This window comes from Adiantum capillus-veneris, chromosome 3, assembly GCF_014529385.1.
Source record: "Adiantum capillus-veneris isolate H3 chromosome 3, ASM1452938v2, whole genome shotgun sequence".
Classification (NCBI taxonomy): domain Eukaryota; kingdom Viridiplantae; phylum Streptophyta; class Polypodiopsida; order Polypodiales; family Pteridaceae; genus Adiantum; species Adiantum capillus-veneris.
In genome coordinates this window covers 103557511-103577019 of record NC_140933.1, presented here as the reverse complement: position 1 = coordinate 103577019, position 19509 = coordinate 103557511, and the positions used below count along the sequence as shown (strand labels likewise).

Sequence of the window (19509 nt, the reverse complement as noted above, 5' to 3'; positions counted from 1 at the left end):
AATGGTCACTTCCGGTGAAGCACCGATTAGGTGGTAGGATCCTCCATTGGCCTGCAACGTTCTGCACTTCTATTAGACCACATTTTCAGCTCTCTCTCTCTCTCTTGCTTTCTCTCACTACGACACCTAAAAGCCGCCTACATGTGCTCGATATGGGACGATAGCTGTCAGTAGTGCCTGGGATTGTTTTGACACCGGACATTGTGCATGTGCTCAATCTAGCCTATCTCTCTCTCTCTCTCTCTCTCTCTCTCTCTCTCTCTCTCTCTCTCTCTCTGCACCGGCCACTGCTCTTCGACGTCCACCACTCTTGGTTGCTTATGCTTATTGAGCCACGTGGCCTGCTGGAATTTGGATCTCCATATTAGATAGATATAATGTGCTCAATCTAGCCTCTCTCTCTCTCTCTCTCTCTCTCTCTTTGCACCGGCCACTGCTCTTTGACGTCCACCACTCTTGGTTGCTTATGCTTAATGAGCCACGTGACCTGCTGGGATTGCTTGGTGGGGGGATCCTCCATTAGCCTGCAGCGTTCTGCACTTCTGTCAGACCACATTTTTAGCTCTCTCTCTTGCTTTTTCTCACTACGACACCTAAAAGCCGTCTGCATGTGCTCGATATGGGACGGTAGCCGTTGGTAGTGCCTGCGATTGTTTTGACACCGGACATTGTGCATTTTCTCAACCTAGCCTATCTCTCTCTCTCTCTCTCTCTCTCTGTGCATCGACCACCGATCTTCGACGTCCACCACTCTTGGTTGCTTATGCTTATTGAGCCACGTGGCCTGCTGGTCTCCATAATAGGTAGATAGAATGTGCTCAATCTAGCCTATCTCTCTCACTGTGCACCGGCCACTGCTCTTCGAAGTCCACCACTCTTGGCTGCTTGTGCTTATTGAGCCACGTGGCCTGCTGGAATTTGGATCTCCATAATAGATAGATAGAAGATAGATACTGCACAATTGACTCTAGAGTCTATGGTATAGGCTGTTCCCATTTGAATAGCAATGCTCCGGCTATGTACTCACTCGGTGTTGCCGATAGCCTTGGCTCCCCGCTCATCAAGGGTCTCGTTCTGTTACTTTCAAGCCCAGCAACAGCAGGCTGGGGAGGACCTCATAGCTTGGGTGCGTCAGAATGGAGGACATGTGCACCCTTCTTTGCGACTGTTGGTCCATAGCAGCAGTGGGTTGGGTCTGGCAGCTACTCGCCCTCTTCTCTCAGGCACCCCCCTCATTACTTTGCCTCCCCACCTACCCCTCTCCCTACCCACTTTCCCGGCCTCAAGCCAGGATCAGACACTTCTCCAGTTGGCTCAGCTAGTACCTGGTAAGCGCCCCCCCCCCCCCCCCCCCCCCCCCCCCCCCCCCCCCCCCACCCCCACACAACACACACACACGGGTGGCCGCGCCCCTCTTTACAGTTCACTTTTGAAAGCACTTGGGTTCATTCTATCTCGCTGCGCAGTGATCTGTCTATAGGCGGCACCATGTCAGTTGTTTAAGCAGGTGTGTGTTTTGTCAATATAGTCCATGCATAGGTCATATGAGTAGATGGCATAGTCCTCATGATAGAACCGAAATGGTGGTCTTTTGTGAATTAAGAATCACTTAGTGGGAATACAGGTGCATTGAAAGATGAAATATGACTTATTGCAATTTTGACTGTGAATTTGAAGGAGTTTGGTGTGCCTAGTATCTGGGTTTCTTATTCTGTAAATATTTTGAATCATAGAATTGATTGTTACAGTGTTTCTTGATCATGTATGAGCAAATTAATGATTTTGCTGTGCATGAATGGTTAATCAGAGGCTACAGGCCAACAGTCTTGGTGCATAGTGACTTGCATTTAACTCGAGGACACATTGAGAACTAGAATTTAAAGAACTGAAATAAAATATTCCATCCGAGCTATTAAGCCTTTTTGCTCTTTTCCCAAACTGCCAACATCAACGCTTAAATGGTGAAAAACTTGGGGTTTTATTGGTGAAAATGGTTTGAGAATGCGTATTCATCCATGATCACATGATAACTAGGGGGTTGCTTGCTTGACCCAAATATCTGCACTGAGAGGCTCTAGCACATTTGAAGAAGAATACACGAGTTTCTTTGTGGTGTCGCTGGGAAGTTCCGTTCTTCTCCCTTCCAGTCTTTATGTGTATGAACAACTGAATTATGGGTTTCTCTACTCAATTTTATGTGTGTTCTTGTCTGTGAGAGTGGGGAAGGTGCCGTGGAGTGTGTGTTGATGGAGAACTAAGGGAGAATGCGAGGGCTTTTTGCAAGGCATTCTTGAGTTGTCCTTGGACAATTTGAGGCTTGTGGAAGAGAAAGGAAGGAGATACTTGAGGATCGAGTGTTTTTGTGCTTGTGTGAGAGTTCAGCTTTCATGGCTGAGTATATGGTGTGTTTTGGTGCGGCTCTTGCTTGGCTTATCCCTGTGAAAGGCTTGATCCATCAGGGCCACCTTGGGTTGGGGGTGTGCTTGCATTTCCCAAAAGGTGAGTTAAGATGAGAGGAAGGGGAGTACTTTGTTTGTCCGGCTAGTCTTGTGTGTGTAGGAGGGGACTTTTTAAATGGCAAAGAGGCTAGTATACAGAGTTGTCCTGCATTTACTTCCCCTGTCAATGTCCAATCAAAGCTTGAGCCTTATGTTGCCTTTGACATTAAGATTTTTGTTATCACCCATTTCTAAGGCTGAAAAAATTTCCACAGCTCAGCCAGAACGGCCAAGAGGAGTCTGCTCTTAAAATAAAATTGCTTGTGTTTGGGAGAGGAGATAGAGCTTGAGGAGGCCAAATTAAATTTTGTTCCCCCTGGACGGAAGTGCTTCATTCGGTGAGATCTTGAAGGTATACATACATTGCACAAGCAAGGGGTCTATCCTTTGGGCTCTCATTGTTTGCTTCCTTTTTATTGGGCCTTGTGGCCATTGAAGCGTAACTTCTACTTTTGCAATCTCCCCTAGACTATCTATCCCTTCTCTCCCCTTTCATTGTTCTGGTCCCTTCCTTTGGCGGTACTCGTTACCGTTCCCATTTCGTGCTCCGGGCTTCAATGAAAGTTAAAAATCTCTTTGTATTGTTGTCCATCTTTCTTAACCTTTGCATCCGATTCTTGAGATGCTGGTTCGTCCTACTTTTGAGAGTCTTTGGTGGCTAGTGAAGGGTGTGTCAAAGGGCAGCCATGTTCATATTTGAGAGCTATTGGATAGGCATGTCTCGGAGTTACAAGGTGAGGTCTTTGGAGGTGGTTCAATGCTTGGCCGCCGACTTGTTTCTTTGGGATTCAATTTGGAGTCGGCATGTGTGAGTACCTTGGCTCGACAATTTTGGATGCGAAGTCTTGGACCTACCTTGTATGGTCTATTCTCAAGTTCTGGATTTGGAGCTATGCAAGCCATTTCGGAGCAGCAACCGAATGTGTATTGGAGAGTGTTTGGACAGCCAATGATGATGTTTGTTACAAACTTGAGCACCCCAAGTCCGAAATTTGGCACACCACGTGAGAGAATCACTTAAAACACTTCACAACTTTATCACACTTTAAAAGTAGAGTCGACACGGCCCGGCGTAGTTCTGTGCCCAAAGGTATTGGCCCCAAAATCTGGCGCCCCTTTCGGTATTTATTTTATATTAATGTTTGAGCAAAGTACAAAGATAGAGGGTCCTCTTTGCTCAGTCGCTCGCAGCAGACTGAGAGAACAAGTGGCCCTGTGCTCATATTTATAGGCCCTCTGCCCTCAAACTCAAAAGCAATTACATGAAAAGCTGCAAACTCAAAAGCTTCAGGTCCTAAGAGCTGCCAACATGGATCGCGGAAGTCCATACAGCTTGCCACGCCAACACCAACCAATGCAAAACGTGGAAATCCGTATTGCTTCCACGTCAGCATGTCAGCACAATTTGTGGTGTCCGTACAGCTTGCCAATCAACGCTATTTTAATTTCTTGTGTCCCTTGGGCCTTGTCGATAGGTATCCATAAGTTCGAACAACTTATAAAATGGCTTTGGTGTCTAGGTAGTCATGCCACGTCATCACTGTGTGACATACCCCCCTCTTGAAAGAATTGTAATCGCCCTCAATAACACCTGCAAAATCAGACATAAGCCATAAACCGGTTCAGTAGACACTAACTCTAAGTACCGACGCACTAGACGACACAAATCTAGCACCTTGTGCGTAGGTAAAGAGGAAGATTGAGAAGACGAAGAATTACCGTTATGCTTACCATTTTTCTCACCGTTGTTCTTACCATTCTGTTGGGTCTGAAGGTTTTCCGAGGTACTTTGAGATGACTTGTTCTCCTTTGGCTTACCTTTGTTGTGCTTCATTTCTTGGGGGAGAGCTATCGCCACTGCGGCATTGTAGTCCGTAGGGTTGAAGACTTGCACATCAAATTTGATGTACTCATGCAACTCAAAAAGGAAAGTGTAAGGTGCAGCGGAAGTGAATGTTGAACTTTGCTCAAGATGAGTGCTCCGAACTATGCTCAAGGTTCCTTTTACTTACGGAAGGGAGAGCCTTCCATTCCTTCAGTGAGAGAGTGCAATGGACACAAACAAATGGTGAAAACTGTGAATGAAGGCGCATGAGACTGAGAGATAGAGAGAGAAGAATACGACACCAGAATGTTGTCAAACCCTCCTCTGAAGGCCCCACTCTCCATGGCGAGAGTGGTCTACTATTGATTGCACAAATCTCTACAATGCTTGGACTTGCCGATGATGTGGACGACGACGAGATGAGCTGAAATCTGCAAATCTTTATCTACTGAATTCTGACTCTATGTCGGTGACGATGTCAATGACGACAAAGCGACAACGACGTGCTGAAAACGCAGATGCTGAAATCTGCGTTCTCTTGGCTAAAACTGCAAACTACGCTGGATTTGATCGTGCGGCGAGGATCTGCTGCGAGAAGGTGAGATCTGCGAGGTTCGGGACTTGCTCTGCGGTGTCTTTGTGCTGAAAACTGAAAACTTTGGTCTAGATCTGGGTTTTGGCGCGATGAATCTACAAAACGCTAAGCTTGCTTGCTGATTCAAAAACGCTAGGGCTGGTTCGGTGTCCTGTTGCAAAACCGCTAGGGTTTCTGCTGTCTTGCTGCTGCCGGGGCTGATCTGCAATCCAAAACTCCAGGGGCTGATGTAGGTGAAAAATGCTAGCTGTGGTCTGATGCAGAAAACGCTAGGTCTGCAGTTTGCAAAACACTAGGGTCTGCTGGGGGGATCTTGCTGAGAAGATGCCTGTCGAGCAAGGGTGTTCCTGCTGCCTCTTCTGCCAGAAATGCTAGCGCTAGGGTTTCTTATATACTTGAGGTTCTAAATTGCTTTATCCAGTTCCCAACAAAAGTCACTTAAAAATAATAAGTGAAAAATGTCAAAAATAGGGAAAATAGGTTTATGCACTGTAAAATTGCTCCTGATGAGTTTTGACTGAAATCTGATGGTCATGCTGTGTGCAACCAGAGGATATGCATCTACCCTAAGTGTCTGGACATGCACGGTCTGCGAACAGACTCACAAAAGTGCCAGATCACTTCCTAATCTAGGTTGGCTAAACTGAACTGAACCCATGTCATGAAGTAGCTTGTCCACGTACACATAGGGTTAGATGTGCACGTGACATCCCCTCCTTTTCAAAGTGAGGTACTGGTACCGAATTGTATGGCGTCGAGGGAGATCGCCAACAGCGTCTGGAATCATGGAAAGGACTCTTCGCCGGCCTACTCTGATGCGTGGGTCATGCGATACTTGAACTTCATAAAGGTCTGCAACGCTTGCTTCTTTGGGCCGCGCCGAAAGCGACAGTCATCTGTGGCTCCTTCAATGCTTCAACTTCGTCTATAGTCATGCGTCTACCTTCTTCAAGAATCTCCGAGGATGAAAATTCCTGAAACCACTTTCAACACAAAAAACATGAACATACCCATTCCATGTAAAGTGACTGGAAAAATTATAGTCTTTCGAACAAACTGTGCATGCAATGCAAATGAACAAAGTGACGGAGTGCCAAACCGTTTATCAAACACACGCAAACAATGGGGTCGAATCTCGACTTTCTGATCTAAATCAATCAACTGTGGCAAATCACAATGGAAATGCCGATGCTTGATGCTCAATCCTTCTTGTGCTCTTTCTTATACTGTGTCGTGCCAAGGAAGAAACATGGAATGTGAATTTCTTGAATGCAAACATTTTATCTTTTCACGAGTAATCCGCATACATCCGTGCTCATTCATGAGTGAATGGTGTTCAACGTACAATATGTCATGCTTATGAAAAAGGATCACATAAGGACGGTGACTAAAATACAGGAAAGCATCACGAATGAAACACTCGAACAATGCGTGTTGACTAATCATTTGTATACATAATACTTCCTGTGGGGGTTCTTTAGAACTCAACTCGAGAGCCAATATCGGTTCTTCGTTATTGATCGAATCTTCCTGTGGGGGTTCTGTGGATCTCGACTGGAGAGCCAATATCGGTTCTTCGTGATTAATGGATTCTGCAATGAGGTTAGCTTCACTAGAAAAAGTATCAACTAAACCATCATCCTTGTGAACAATCACGTCTTTATCCTGCAAACCATCATGCTCGTGAATGATCACATCTTGATCATGCAAATCATCATGCTTATCATTATCATGCAAATCATGTGTGTCGTGCTTTGGAACAGAAGAATCTGAGAGTCTGCTTCTCCTGGTCCTTTGCAATATGTGCCTGCACATTAGAAAAGAGTCGGAACAACTCTTGCATGTGTTGGGCTCTCTGTTCGGCCGCCAAGCGCGCTTGCTCGTGCTCACGCTCAAAGGCTAACCGGCTTTTGTCACCTGACACATCCAACCCTATGTGTCCGTGGACAAGCTACAACATGATCAGGGTTCAATCAGTCAGTCACTCTAGATTTAGAAGTGATTTGGCACTTTTGTGAGTCTATTCGTAGACCGTGCATGCCTAGTCACTTAGTGTAGATGCATATCCTGTGGTTGCACATAGCATGATCATAAGCATTCCCATTAGAATCCATCAGAATCTTTCAGGGGAATTTTCCAGTGCATTTAGCATATTTTACCTATTTTTGACATTTTTCACTTATTATTTTTAAAGTCACTTTTGTTGGAAAGTAGGTAGGGCAAATTGAGTAAGTTTGTATATAAGCAAACTAGAGCTAGCACTATTTGGCAAAAGAGGCAACAGGAGCCAAGCTCAGTAGGCAACTTCTCAACAAGACCCTGGCGGTTTCCCCCACCAAGCAAGAAGAACTTCAGCCCCTATTGTTTTCCTTCCACAAGCCAAGCCTAGCGTTTTGAAGGAGCATCATCGCCATACCTCTCAGCTTGGCGTTTTTGCATCAGCACACTATCGCCAGCAAGTCTCAAGCATAGCGTTTTTGCATCAGATCTTCACCGCTGGCATAGCCTATCACCTAGCGTTTTTGGCCCCAACTTCAGTCTTTGCAGATTCAGCATGCAGCGTTTTTCATCATTAAAGAACTTGCAAGATCAGCCCCTTAGGAAGTAGTAGATTCGAGCCGGAAAGACCATCAGTTTTCAGCCTAAAGAGACCTCAGTTTTCAGCCCTAAACCTGCAGAATTTTCAGCGACAAAGACCCACAGAAACAGCCCCCCAAATCAGCGTTTTTGGACTAGTCGCAGATTTCAGCCCATAGCGTTTTTGGACAGTAGTAGAAAGATTGCAGATTTCAGCCCTTAGGTCGACTTCGTCATCACCATCGTCATCATCGACATAGCCTAGACTTGCATCAGTCACATGCATTCATTTGTACCAGATTGTGCAATCATAAGTAGACCACTCTCGCCGACGAGAGTGGGGCCTTCGGAGGAGGGTTTTACAACGTCTCTGATGTCGTATCTCTCTTCTCTCTCTATCTTTCAGTCTCATACACTTGCATGCACAGTGTCCATTCACTTTGTTTGTGATCATAGCATTCTCATTAAGAACGGAAGGCTCTCCCTTTCATAAGAACAAAAGGAACCTTGAGCACAGTTCGGAGCACTCATCTTGAGCAAAGCACAAACATTCATTCCATTGCACCTAACATTGGTATCAGAGCTTTGGCAGTGTCCTATATCACTCAAGGAAAGAACCACAAGAATCACAAGAATTTTTTTTGCTTGTTGAGATCTCACGAACCCAAGTTTGCTTGGGCGTGTCGATTCCTAATCGTGTTTTTGAAGAGTGACAGGAATCCAAGGAAAGAAGGGCTTGTCCAGCCTCCCCTTGTGTCTCTTTTCACTCATTGAGAGCGGACCGTGCACTTAGTGGCCGGCCAATCGACGTGAGGTGGGAAAAAGCAACCTTGGTGTGAGCGCAAGGCCGCCAAGGGGTGCGCCCGCAGAAAGGAGTAGAACTCGGGTGAAGAGAAGATCCTTCTCTAACACAGATTGCAAGCGAAAGAAAACTCAAGAACCCAAGACCCTCAAGAACCCAAGTTCCTCGTGAACTTAAGAACCCAAGACCACAAGAACCCACAAGAACCCACGACATCAGAATGGTCATCACTCGAAGCGGAATGAATACTTTGCTTGGAGGTGATGAGGATGAGAGAGGTGAAGAAGAATTTTCCCCACCAAGAGGTTTTTCTGACCGTTCCCCATCTACGACAAGGATTGCACTAACTCCTATGGAGGCTTTTGACAAGAGGATGATGGATAGGAAGTTAGAAAGCGAAGAAAGAATCGCAGCCATCGAGCGTAAGTACCAAGAAAGAATGGCAGTCATAGCCAGTGCGAGCGAGCAAGCCCGCTTGGAAGCCAAAGTAAGAAAAGCAGAAAGAAAGGCCGACTTGGAGCGTGAGCGTGAGCAAGCGCGCTTGGCGGCCGAACAAAGCGCTCGACACATGAAAGAGATGTTACGACTCTTTTCTCAAGTGCAGGCGCACTTTGCACAGAATCAGGAAAAGGAGACTCTCTCAGTCTCTTCTTCTCCAAAGCATGATACACAGGATTTGCATGATGATAAGTATGATGATTATGATAAGCATGATGATTTGGATGCCAATGATTTGCATAATGATTCGGATGACAATGACAAGCATGATGATTTGCATGATCAAGATGTGATTTCTCACAAGCATGATGAGTTGCATGAAGAAGATATGGTTGTTTACAAGAAGGATGATGTGTTAGTTGATGCTTTTTCTAGCGAAGCTAACCTCGTTGTAGATTCGATCAATCACAAAGAACGGATCTTGGCTTTCGAGTCGAGGTCCAAAGAACCCCCACAGGACGATTTGATCATTCAAGAAGAAGCAATCTTGGCTCTCGAGCCTAGGTCCAAGGAACCCTACAGGAAGTATTTTGTGTTCGCATGATTGATATGCACGCATTGTTCGAGTGTTTCATTTGTGATCGTTTTCTTTATTTTAGTCAGCGTCTTTATGTGATCCCTTTTCCTAGGCATGACATATTGTACGTTGAGCACTCATGAATGAGCACGAATGTATGCGGATTTTTCATGAAAAGTTGAAAAGTATGGCATTTTTTGGCATCAGGATGCTCTATGTGTATCAGAAGCATGACACTTGACATTTTTTTTTTTGGGCATTTTTTGACCTATACACATGCCACACACATAGAGCATCACTTTGACCACAAATTTACACTAAATAGACCAAAGAACATCAGTCGTATAGACGCAAATGTGCTAATAAAACATCGAGAAATGAGGACCCAAAGGGTGGCTTTAATAGCCATTGGGGTGCTTCAAAGTTCAAACATATGTCTATTAGAGAGAAACTAGCCTCTAGAAATGATCAGGTTTTCAAATTTAAAAAAAAGTCCCCTCCCATCCCCTGTCGTCCCCTACTGTCCCCTCCGTCCCCTACCGTTCCTTGCCGTCCCCGGGACGTTTTGCTTGCGTTCCCACTTGGCAGCCATTTTTCCGTCCGTCCCCACCCGTCCCCACCCGTCCCCGTCCCGGAAATGGGCGTCCCCCATCCCTAGGGTCCGTCCCCTCCGTCCCCTGTAACTATGGTTTTTGCATCAGCACACTATCGCCAGCAAGTCTCAAGCATAGCGTTTTGCATCAGATCTTCACCGCCGGCATAGCCCATCACCTAGCGTTTTTGGTCCCAACTTCAGCCTTTGCAGATTCAGCGTGCAGCGTTTTTCATCATTAAAGAACCTGCAAGATCAGCCCCCTTAGGAAGTAGCAGATTCGAGCCGGAAAGACCATCAGTTTTGAGCCTAAAGAGACCTCAGTTTTCAGCCCTAAACTTGCAGAATTTCAGCGACAAAGACCCACAGAAACAGCCCCCCAAATCAGCGTTTTTGGACTAGTCGCAGATTTCAGCCCATAGCGTTTTTGGATAGCAGTAGAAAGATTGCAGATTTCAGCCCTTAGGTCGACTTCGTCATCACTGTCATCATTGTGACATAGCCTAGACTTGCATCAGTCACATGCATTCATTTGTACCAGATTGTGCAATCATAAGTAGACCACTCTCGTCGACGAGAGTGGGGCCTTCGGAGGAGGGTTTTACAACTTCTCTGGTGTCGTATCTCTCTTCTGTCTCTATCTTTCAGTCTCATACACTTGCACGCACAGTGTCCATTCACTTTGTTTGTGATCATAGCATTCTCTCATTAAGAACGGAAGGCTCTCCCTTTCATAAGAACAAAAGGAACCTTGAGCACAGTTCGGAGCACTCATCTTGAGCAAAGCGCAAACATTCATTCTGCTGCACCTAACAGCTTTCTTCGCGCTCGCGAGCCAATTTTGCTTTTCTTTCTTGGTGCTCGCGATTCATTTCTGCTTTTATTTCTGCTCTTCTTGCTTTACGTTCTAACTGTCTTTCTTCGTATTCACGTGCTATGGCTGCCATTCTTTCTTCGTATTTACGCTCTATGGTTGCCATTCTTTCTGTTGTTCTTTTTGCGCGCTCGCGTTCCAAGGCGGTGCGTTGCGCTTCTTGTTGTAACTTCTTCCTGTCCATCATCGTCTTGTCGAAAAGCTCCATAGGAGTTAGTGCAGTCCTTGGTGTAGATGGGGAAGGGGGAGGGTCAGGGGTCAGAAAAACCTCCCGGTGGGGAAAATTCTTCTTTGCCACTGCCATGCTCACCACCTCCATGTGAAGTATCCATTCGGCTTCGGGTGATGACCATCCACCGAGATCTTTGGTTCTTAAGTTTACGAGGAACTTGGGTTCTTGGGTTCTGAGGATCTTGAGTTCTTGCGGTTCTTCTTTAGCTTGCAATCTGTGTTAGAGAAGGATCTTCTCTTCACCCGAGCTCTTCTCTTTCTCGCGGGCGCACCCCTTGGCGGCCTTGCGCTCACATTAAGGTTGCTTTTTTCCCACCTCACGTCGATTGGCCGGCCGCTAAGTGCACGGTCGCTCTCAATGAGTGAAAAGAGGCACAAGGGGAGACTGGACAAGCCCTTCTTTCTTGGGTTTCCTGTCACTCTTCCAAAACACGATTAGGAATCGACACGCCCAAGAGAACTTGGGTTACGTGCGACCACCACAAGCAAAAAAAAAAAAAGTGGTTCTTTCCTTGAGTGATACAGAACACTGCCAAAGCTCTGATACCAATGTAATGTGCAACGGAAGTGAATGTTGAACTTTGCTCAAGCTGAGTGCTCCGAACTGTGCTCAAGGTTCCTTTTACTTACGGAAGGGAGAGCCTTCCATTCCTTTAGTGAGAGAGTGCAATGGACACAAACAAATGGTAAACACTGTGAAGGAAGGTGCATGAGACTAAGAGATAGAGAGAGAGAAGAATACGACACCAAAATGTTGTCAAACCCTCCTCCGAAGGCCCCACTCTCTATGGCGAGAGCGGTCTATTATTGATTGCACAAATCTCTACAATGCTTGGACTTGCCGACGATGTCGACGACAATGAGGACGATGACGAGACGGGCTGAAATCTGAAAATGCTAATGGCTGAAATTTGCAAATCTTTATCTGCTGAATTCTGACTCTATGTCGGTGACGATGTCGATGACGACGACGCGCTGAAAACACAGATGCTGAAATCTGCGTTCTCCAAGCTGAAACTGCAAACTACACTGGATCTGACTGTGCGGCGAGGATCTGCTGCGGGAAGGTGAGATCTGCGAGGTTCGGGACTTGCTCTGCGGTGTCTATGGTGCTGAAAACTGAAAACGCTGGTCTACATCTGGGTTCCGTCGTGGTGAATCTCCAAAACGCTAAGCTTGCTTGCTGATCCAAAAACGCTAGGGCTGGTTCGGTGTTCTGTTGCAAAACGCTAGGGTTTCTGCTGTCTTGCTGCTGTCGGGGCTGATGTAGGTAAAAAACGCTAGCTATGGTCTGATGTAGAAAACGCTAGGTGTGCAGTTTGCAAAACGCTAGGGTCTGTTGGGGGGGATCTTGCTGAGAAGGTGCCTGTTGAACAAGGGTGTTCCTGCTGCCTGTTCTGCAAGAAATGCTAGCGCTAGGGTTTCTTATATACTTGAGGTTCTAAATTGCCCTACCTAGTTCCCAACAAAAGTCACTTAAAAATAATAAGTGAAAAATGTCAGAAATAGAAAAAATAGGTCTATGCATTGTAAAATTGCTCTTGATGGATTCTTATTGGAAATCTGATGGTCATGCTGTGTGCAAGTAGAGGATATGCATCTACTCTAAGTGTCTGGACATGCACATTCTGCGAACAGACTCACAAAAGTGCCAAATCACTTCCTAATCTAGGTTGACTGAACTGAACCAACCCATGTCATGAAATAGCTTGTCCACGTACACATAGGGTTAGATTTGCACGTGATAGAAAGCCTCCTTACGTTCGGTAACCGATTTGCGCAATTGAACGCCAATTTACAAAATACGGTCAGGAAAAGACATAACAGTAGTGCCATTTTGCTTAAGGCCGCGCCATTCTTCTTTTAACGGATCAAGGTATTGCGGTGGCATAAAACAAGCCTTGAGCTTGTCTTGGAAGTCAACCCAACTGAGAGAGGAGTATACCATGAGCGGCATGCTCAAGATGCTCAACCAATTGTGACTCCTGTCAAGCTTGATACTAATTAATGGCATCACCTGCTAGATACATGGCCGCAATCAAACTTTACTATTGCTGGTTTTCTTGTTAGTTGCAAAGTAAGCATTAAATCGATGCAACCAAGAATGAATCACAGAAGCATCCATCTTACCATCATATTTAGTGAACGTCAACTTCTCAGTGACTGGATTGATGGAGTCGTCCTCTCTATCTGTACTACATGATCACTCGATTGTCTCCTTGAGTGGCTCGGTCTTCGAAGAGAGTACCTGTAGGATCAACTCATGCATACGTTGATCTCGTTGTGCCTCTTGCTCTAACTCCATAGCCGCTCCCTTTTCTTTGGCCGCTATGGGTTGAGACTCGTGTTCTTGCTCACTCTTGAGCTCGATAGTTGCCCTTCTTTCTTCAACCGCTATGCGTTGAGCTTCGTGTGCTTGCTCACGCTCAAGCTGCATAGATACCCTTCGTTCTTCACGGTCTCTATCCATGGCGACACACTAAGCCTCTTATTGTAGCATCTTCTCCATCGATTGGACCAAACTTCAAAATTTCCATAGGGCTTGGTGCAATCTGTGGTGTACATGGGGATGGGGGAGGATCGGGGAACAATCCTCCTGGTGTAGAGACTTCGTCTCCTGCAGCTCCACTCTCATCACCTTCACGCTAAGTATCCATTCCACTTCTGGTGATGACCATGTACTAAGTACTTGGGTACTTGTTCTTGGTACTTGGTACGGCTTGAAATATGCGTTTAAGAAGGATTTTCTCTTACCCAAGCTCAACTCCTCCTTGCAGGAGCACCCCTTGGCGGCCTTGCGCTCACACCAAGGTTGCTTTTTCCCACCTCACGTCGATTGGCCTGCCGCTAAGGGCAAGGTCCACTCTCAATGAGTGGAAAAGAGGAACAAGGGGGAGGTCGGACAAGCCCTTCTTTTCTGGGTTAGCTGCCACTCTTCAAAAACACAGATTAGGGATCGACACGCCCAAGTGGTCTTGGGTTACGTGCGATCACAACAAGCAAAAAACATTCTGTGGTTCTTTGTGCTTCTTTCCTTGAGTGATGATACCAAACACTGCCAAAGAGCTCTGATACCAATGTAATGTGTAGCGGAAGTGAATGATGGTGTATGCTCAGGATGAGTAATCAGTATGTGCTCAAGGTTCCTTTTACTGAAGGGAGAGAGAGCCCCCATTTCTACTTTATGAGAGATTGTGCGATGGACCAAAACAAGAGAGAATGGAAATCTGTGAGACAAAAGTGCTGCGAGTCATAGAGAGAGAGAGAGAAGATCGACACCAGATGGGGTCCCAAACCCCCTCCAAGGGTCCCCCTCTCTATTGCTAGAGAGATATTTGCTTTAGATTGCACAAAGTCTGGTACAATGATTCTAAATGCTGAGATGCTTGACAACGATGACAACGACGACGACGACGCTTGTGGTAGATGCTGAGACCGCGAGGTTAAGGGGTTGAAATCTGAAGGCGCTATGGATGCTGATGGAATACTGCGAATGCGGCGAGGCTAAGGGCTAATCTACTATCGTGAATGACGACGGTGGCTGAAAACTGCAAAACGCTGACTGTATGGCTGGCTGAAAACCAAAAACATTGGTGTGGCTGCGGTGGGAAATGCGACCGCGACGAGGCTATGGGCTAAGGTACTGCTGCGGAACGGCTGAGGCTGAAGCAAAACGCTGATGCTGCTGAAAACGCTGAATTAAAAACGCCGGAGTACTGCTGAGAAAAACGCCAGGAGCTGCTTGCATTGCGGGTGCTGAGGTACTTGGTGCTCTCCTGCCTTCTTCCCACGCTCAAGGGGCTGCTTATATAGATGTTTCAAACTTTCATGCTTGGTCGAGTAGGCTCCCCAACGGCTCATGATTTGGGAAATCCAAAGGTCGGTCAATTAGTAAAAATGCCTATAAGAGGTGGTTCACGTGCAGTTTAGGAAATGGTCACATGCGGTGAAAATGCTTATGCTTGGTGCTAGGTACTGATGTTAGATGCTAATGGGTTTTGCAATTAGAGGGTATGCAGCTACTCTAAGTGCCTGGACATGCATGTCCTGCGTACAAGCTCACAAGGTTGCCAGAACACTTCCTAGCCTGTCCTAAACCCTAGAAACAGGAGTTACAACTTGTCCACATGCACATAGGGTTAGATGTGCATGGCATGTTGATTCTTAAAAGAATGCATATGTTTATTTGTGTGCAACCGAGGGTGTATTTGTTGAGAAGTGTGTCGTTTTGAAGGTGTTTTTTGAGAGGAGTAGGGTGCTGTGAATGCCTTGGGCTATAGAGAGGCAATTTTGTGTGTTTCTAGGTGTGTTCCCATTGCCCCTCTCCAACGTGTTTTAACTCCTCTTAATAGTTATAACCATGAAGTCGTCTCAAGTAGGAGACATATAAGACTGAGTTTTGAGTTACCAGAACTTAGCTAGCAGTAGTCTGTTTTACTAGTTGAAGTTTTATAGTACTTGTTTAATTATTATGTTTGTGCATTGGTTTTCTTGTTAGCAAAAACTGTTATGGAGGTTGATTGTGATGTTTTGTGTATTTGTACACATCTTATCTAACTTTTCAATAAGAGTTCACAACTCAAGAAAGAATAAACTGGGTGTGGGTGGAAAGGGTTTGGCAGAAGATCTATGGGCTTTGAAGCTTGGATTAAAGTTATTGATGGAGAGGGCACAAAGGGGCTCATTCTGGTGGCCATATATAAGTAACCTTCCACAACGGTTCAACATTCCTGTGTTCTTCACAGGATCCGAAATTGCAAATTTGCAATATGCTCCTGTTATTCATCAGGTTTGCCTCTTCGTATATGTACATCACTGTTGACTCATTGCTGAAATTTTTTAGATGCCACATCGATGCTCCTGCCACTCTTCAGGTGAAAAAAAGATGCAGGGCTTTGTTGGATCTTGCTAAAGAAGTTGAGACCGTTTTATCAAAACTGGGCACCGATCAGCAACCATTTGGTGGACAAGAAGTCAACGCAAGCTCGTTAGGTTGGGCTATGGCAGCAGTTTCCAGCAGAGCATTCCAGATGCACAATTCCAGTGGCTCTTCCAGAGTGATGCTACCTTTGATCGACATGTGTAACCATAGTTTTACTCCGAATGCTCGCATCATTCAACAGGAAGAAAAGGGCGGGACATCTTTTGTGGTAAGTAAACATGATTCAATTGTGACAGATATTTTAGGTGTTCTTTTGAAGATGGCATATGTGAAGAGATTTTGATTAAGAAAATGTGTCTGCATCCAACATATTATGGCTCTCGCTCTCGTTCTGGGTAGGCCTGTACGTGATCTTGTTTTTATGGAGCAATATCTACAGAAAATTACTGCCTTACCATGAAAAGTTCTTGTTGTGGGAGTTTGCCTAGGAATCATAGTTTTTGGAACTGTTGCTTGGGCTCTATGCTTAGACAATTCCGAAAAGTGAAACATATTGGTTCAAAACAAGTTGCTGCTCAATTGCGTTTACTGCAATGGCAATTATAACTGTCACTGAATTGTTCAAGTTTCAACTTGTGATCTTATTGCCAAGATGGTTCTTGTGAAGTAGTGCCTACATCAATCATGAAGGATGTAGTTTTTGTACCTTACCTTTGTCCAGATACACAAGTTTGCAACGAATTTCGAGTTCCAAAACGTGGTAATTTGCACATGTCTTACTTTTCTCAGTAAATTTAGTTACCAAAGACTTAATAAAATCGATAAAAACATCTGCCTTCAGATGCTCAATAAAATCGATAGAGACATCTGCCTGTTCCCAACCTTAAAATGTAAGTTTGGCAGTTGGAGTTTTGCACTCTTGTATTTCTTTAGTCTCTGGTAATTTGTTTAATTTCTGGCAGGTTGTAGCAGAGGGCAATTTGCAAGCAGGAGCAAATATCCTTTTGAGCTATGGGGCTTTAAGCAATGATGTCTTACTACTCGACTATGGATTCGTAGAGTCTCAGAATGTGCATGACTTTGTTGAAATGAGGTATGACAAAATTATGGTAGATGCAGCAAGGGTGGCTGCAAGGTTGGATGGAGATGGTTATTCTCAACTAGCAGAATGGAAGCAGTCAATTCTTGAGCAGTTGAATTTTGAAGGAGTTGGCGTTTCCCTCCAGGTGATATTACTTAAATTACCGAAGTACCCCTGAAATTTGCGGCAATCCCCCAAAATACCCCTCAAATTTAAACAATTCCCCTTTTTTGTGTGTTTGTGTGTGTGTAAAAAAAGGAGGGCTTGGTACCCTTTGTACTATGTAAAAATTATAGGCCCGAAGGCATTACATCATCCCATAAGCATAACAAAATAAACAGATCTGGTAGTGAAAAACTCCTGAGATACACAATAACAACAAACCATACGGGAAAAACTACTAGTGATAGAGAGTTACAAAAGATGGGTAATACTACACAAGCTAGGAGCAGGGGAACGAGGGAGGAAAGTAGTTGACAGCTGAAGCCGAAACAGGCCACCTAGATTTTGGCGAGGAGGCCAAAAACTTCACCAAAGAATCTCGGATATCAGACTGCGGATCTACAAGGCCGTGACTAAAATGCATATTTGGACAGATTGCTCCTATTTTTGCATAGTTTATTCTTTCTGACAATAGAGATCTGAGCTCACAAAGAGAGTTATTTGTGTCTACAAATAATAAACCATTTCATTTTGAGAGCTCACTATACGATCTAATATCTTCTATTGAAGGAGAACCAATCTTTTTATGAAGAACTAGAAAAAGACGTTTTTGGGGAGATGTTGCAACATGAAGGAGTATTTAGGGAATTCCGGAAAAAATTGAAGGGCACGTTGGGAATCTTTTGCAAAAATGAGGGTCTTTTGGGAATTATAGAAATTTTAGGGGTATCTTGAGAATTTCCACACATTGCAGGGGTATTTTGGTAATTTTCCCTCATATTTGGAGGACTTGGTAATGCCTAGGCTGGTTCTATGCATAACTGACATGATCTGTTACTTTTGTGAAGGTCAAGTTCGGAGGAACAAACCTTGTGGATGGCCGCCTTTTGGCAGCCTTGAGGGTTCTATATGCACAAGATTCTGATTCGGTGAAACGCAAAGGTATCACTGAACTACAAATGTGGAGTGGATCTCCTTCAGGATATATTATTGAAAGCAATGTTTTGAAAACGTTAGTGGCAATGTGCGCACTTCTATTAGGCCACTTTCCTACGCCAATAACAGAGGACGAGGGAGCTCTTAAAAGCAAGGAGCTAACTGAAGCAGGAACGCTTGTTCTGGAATATCGCATTGCAAAGAAGAAAGTGCTGGTTGATTGCATGCGTGGCCTCTCTCGAAAACTCCAATCTCTGGAAAGAGACAAATTTTAACAGTAGTGAAAATTGTTTAAGTGGTTTTGTAATAATTTGAAGCAGAAGAGAAGAAAAGTTTTGTCTAATGCTTAACTGTTGCTCGAGTACTTGCCCCGGGGCCTTCACCTTAAGATTTGTAGGTACATGTACCAAGTGAGTTTATCATCAGATGTTTGAAGGATTCTAATAAGTTACAGAATTACATCTACAAGATGGCTTTTCAATTACAAACTGACAAGTTTATGAAGAAAGAGGGGCCATTCATTCAGGAAAATTATGGAGTTATAAGTTTACTCTTGAACGCACGTGATAGGGTAATTTCAAAATAGTGGATCCCTTAGTTTTCCTCTTAAGACCCCGCAGGCAGTTGGCTGTGTGCCATGGGCTGGTTACATGTATAGGCCTATGAGTGCTTGAAGAAATCCTTATGCATTTATGCACTTTTGTAGTCACCCTCTGCATTTTTGATGGCATAAGTGACTGAAAATCGACAATTACCAAGTTGGCAGTATAAATAATAAAAACACTCTTTGTGCATGTTGATTTATCCATGTCCGAACACTTGACAAAGATGAATCACGAAATTTGAGAAAACATTAGTGGCAATTAGCTGGTGATATCGATTGATGCGATGTGAGTTCACTGCAGTTCCGAGGAGAGAGAGAGAGAGAGAGAGAGAGAGAGAGAGAGAGAGAGAGAGAGAGTCGGTCGTTTTATATCAAGTGTATGATTTTCAACGTACATGAAATTAAAAGCAGGGCAAGTGCTTCACAAGCTGCTAATAATGGCATGTGGCAGAGGGTTGGAAATCAAGCGGACCGTGCTAGTGCAAGCACTTGATGAGAAATGCCAGCTTTCCAGATCACGCTGCATTATCCATTTAAGTTGGGCACAAGCTGCCAATGGGTGAATGTTTATGAATAGGGCACACAAGTGCAACAGGCGCCTCACGCTGTCGATGGTGAGTTCGCCTATGTTGCTGACACTGATGGTCGTTGACAATATTGTAATAGTTAGTAGCAGCATCTTCTTCTGCAAATTGTCTGAAACAATGCTTCAGGTCAACATCCATGTGACCATCATCAAGTGGAACTTGCATGGCAGACTCTTGTTGAAGTGTCGGGAAAATTGTTGTCTGATCTTGAAATGCTTGCATATTGCTGGCCTGTGGCTGTTCCTGCT

At 44.8% G+C, this 19509-nt stretch overlaps 1 protein-coding gene across 3 annotated transcripts; it reads left to right on the top strand.

The window, feature by feature from the left end:
- Nucleotides 1-961: 961 nt before the first annotated feature.
- Nucleotides 962-18538, top strand: LOC147461420 (Rubisco methyltransferase family protein). 3 transcript variants are annotated; one of them, XM_086508981.1, is made up of 6 exons: nucleotides 962-1328; nucleotides 15632-15798; nucleotides 15884-16159; nucleotides 16854-17117; nucleotides 17983-18076; nucleotides 18176-18538. In XM_086508981.1, the coding sequence occupies exons 1-6, from the start codon at nucleotides 1007-1009 to the stop codon at nucleotides 18343-18345; spliced, it is 1293 nt and encodes a 430-aa protein (XP_086365107.1). In that variant the 5' UTR covers nucleotides 962-1006; the 3' UTR covers nucleotides 18346-18538. The 3 variants fall into 3 exon arrangements, with proteins under 3 accessions (XP_086365107.1, XP_086365106.1, XP_086365108.1); XM_086508980.1 differs by having other exon boundaries at nucleotides 963-1328; nucleotides 17983-18538; XM_086508982.1 differs by having other exon boundaries at nucleotides 1190-1328; nucleotides 15622-15798; nucleotides 17983-18538.
- The last annotated feature ends 971 nt before the right edge of the window (nucleotides 18539-19509 follow it).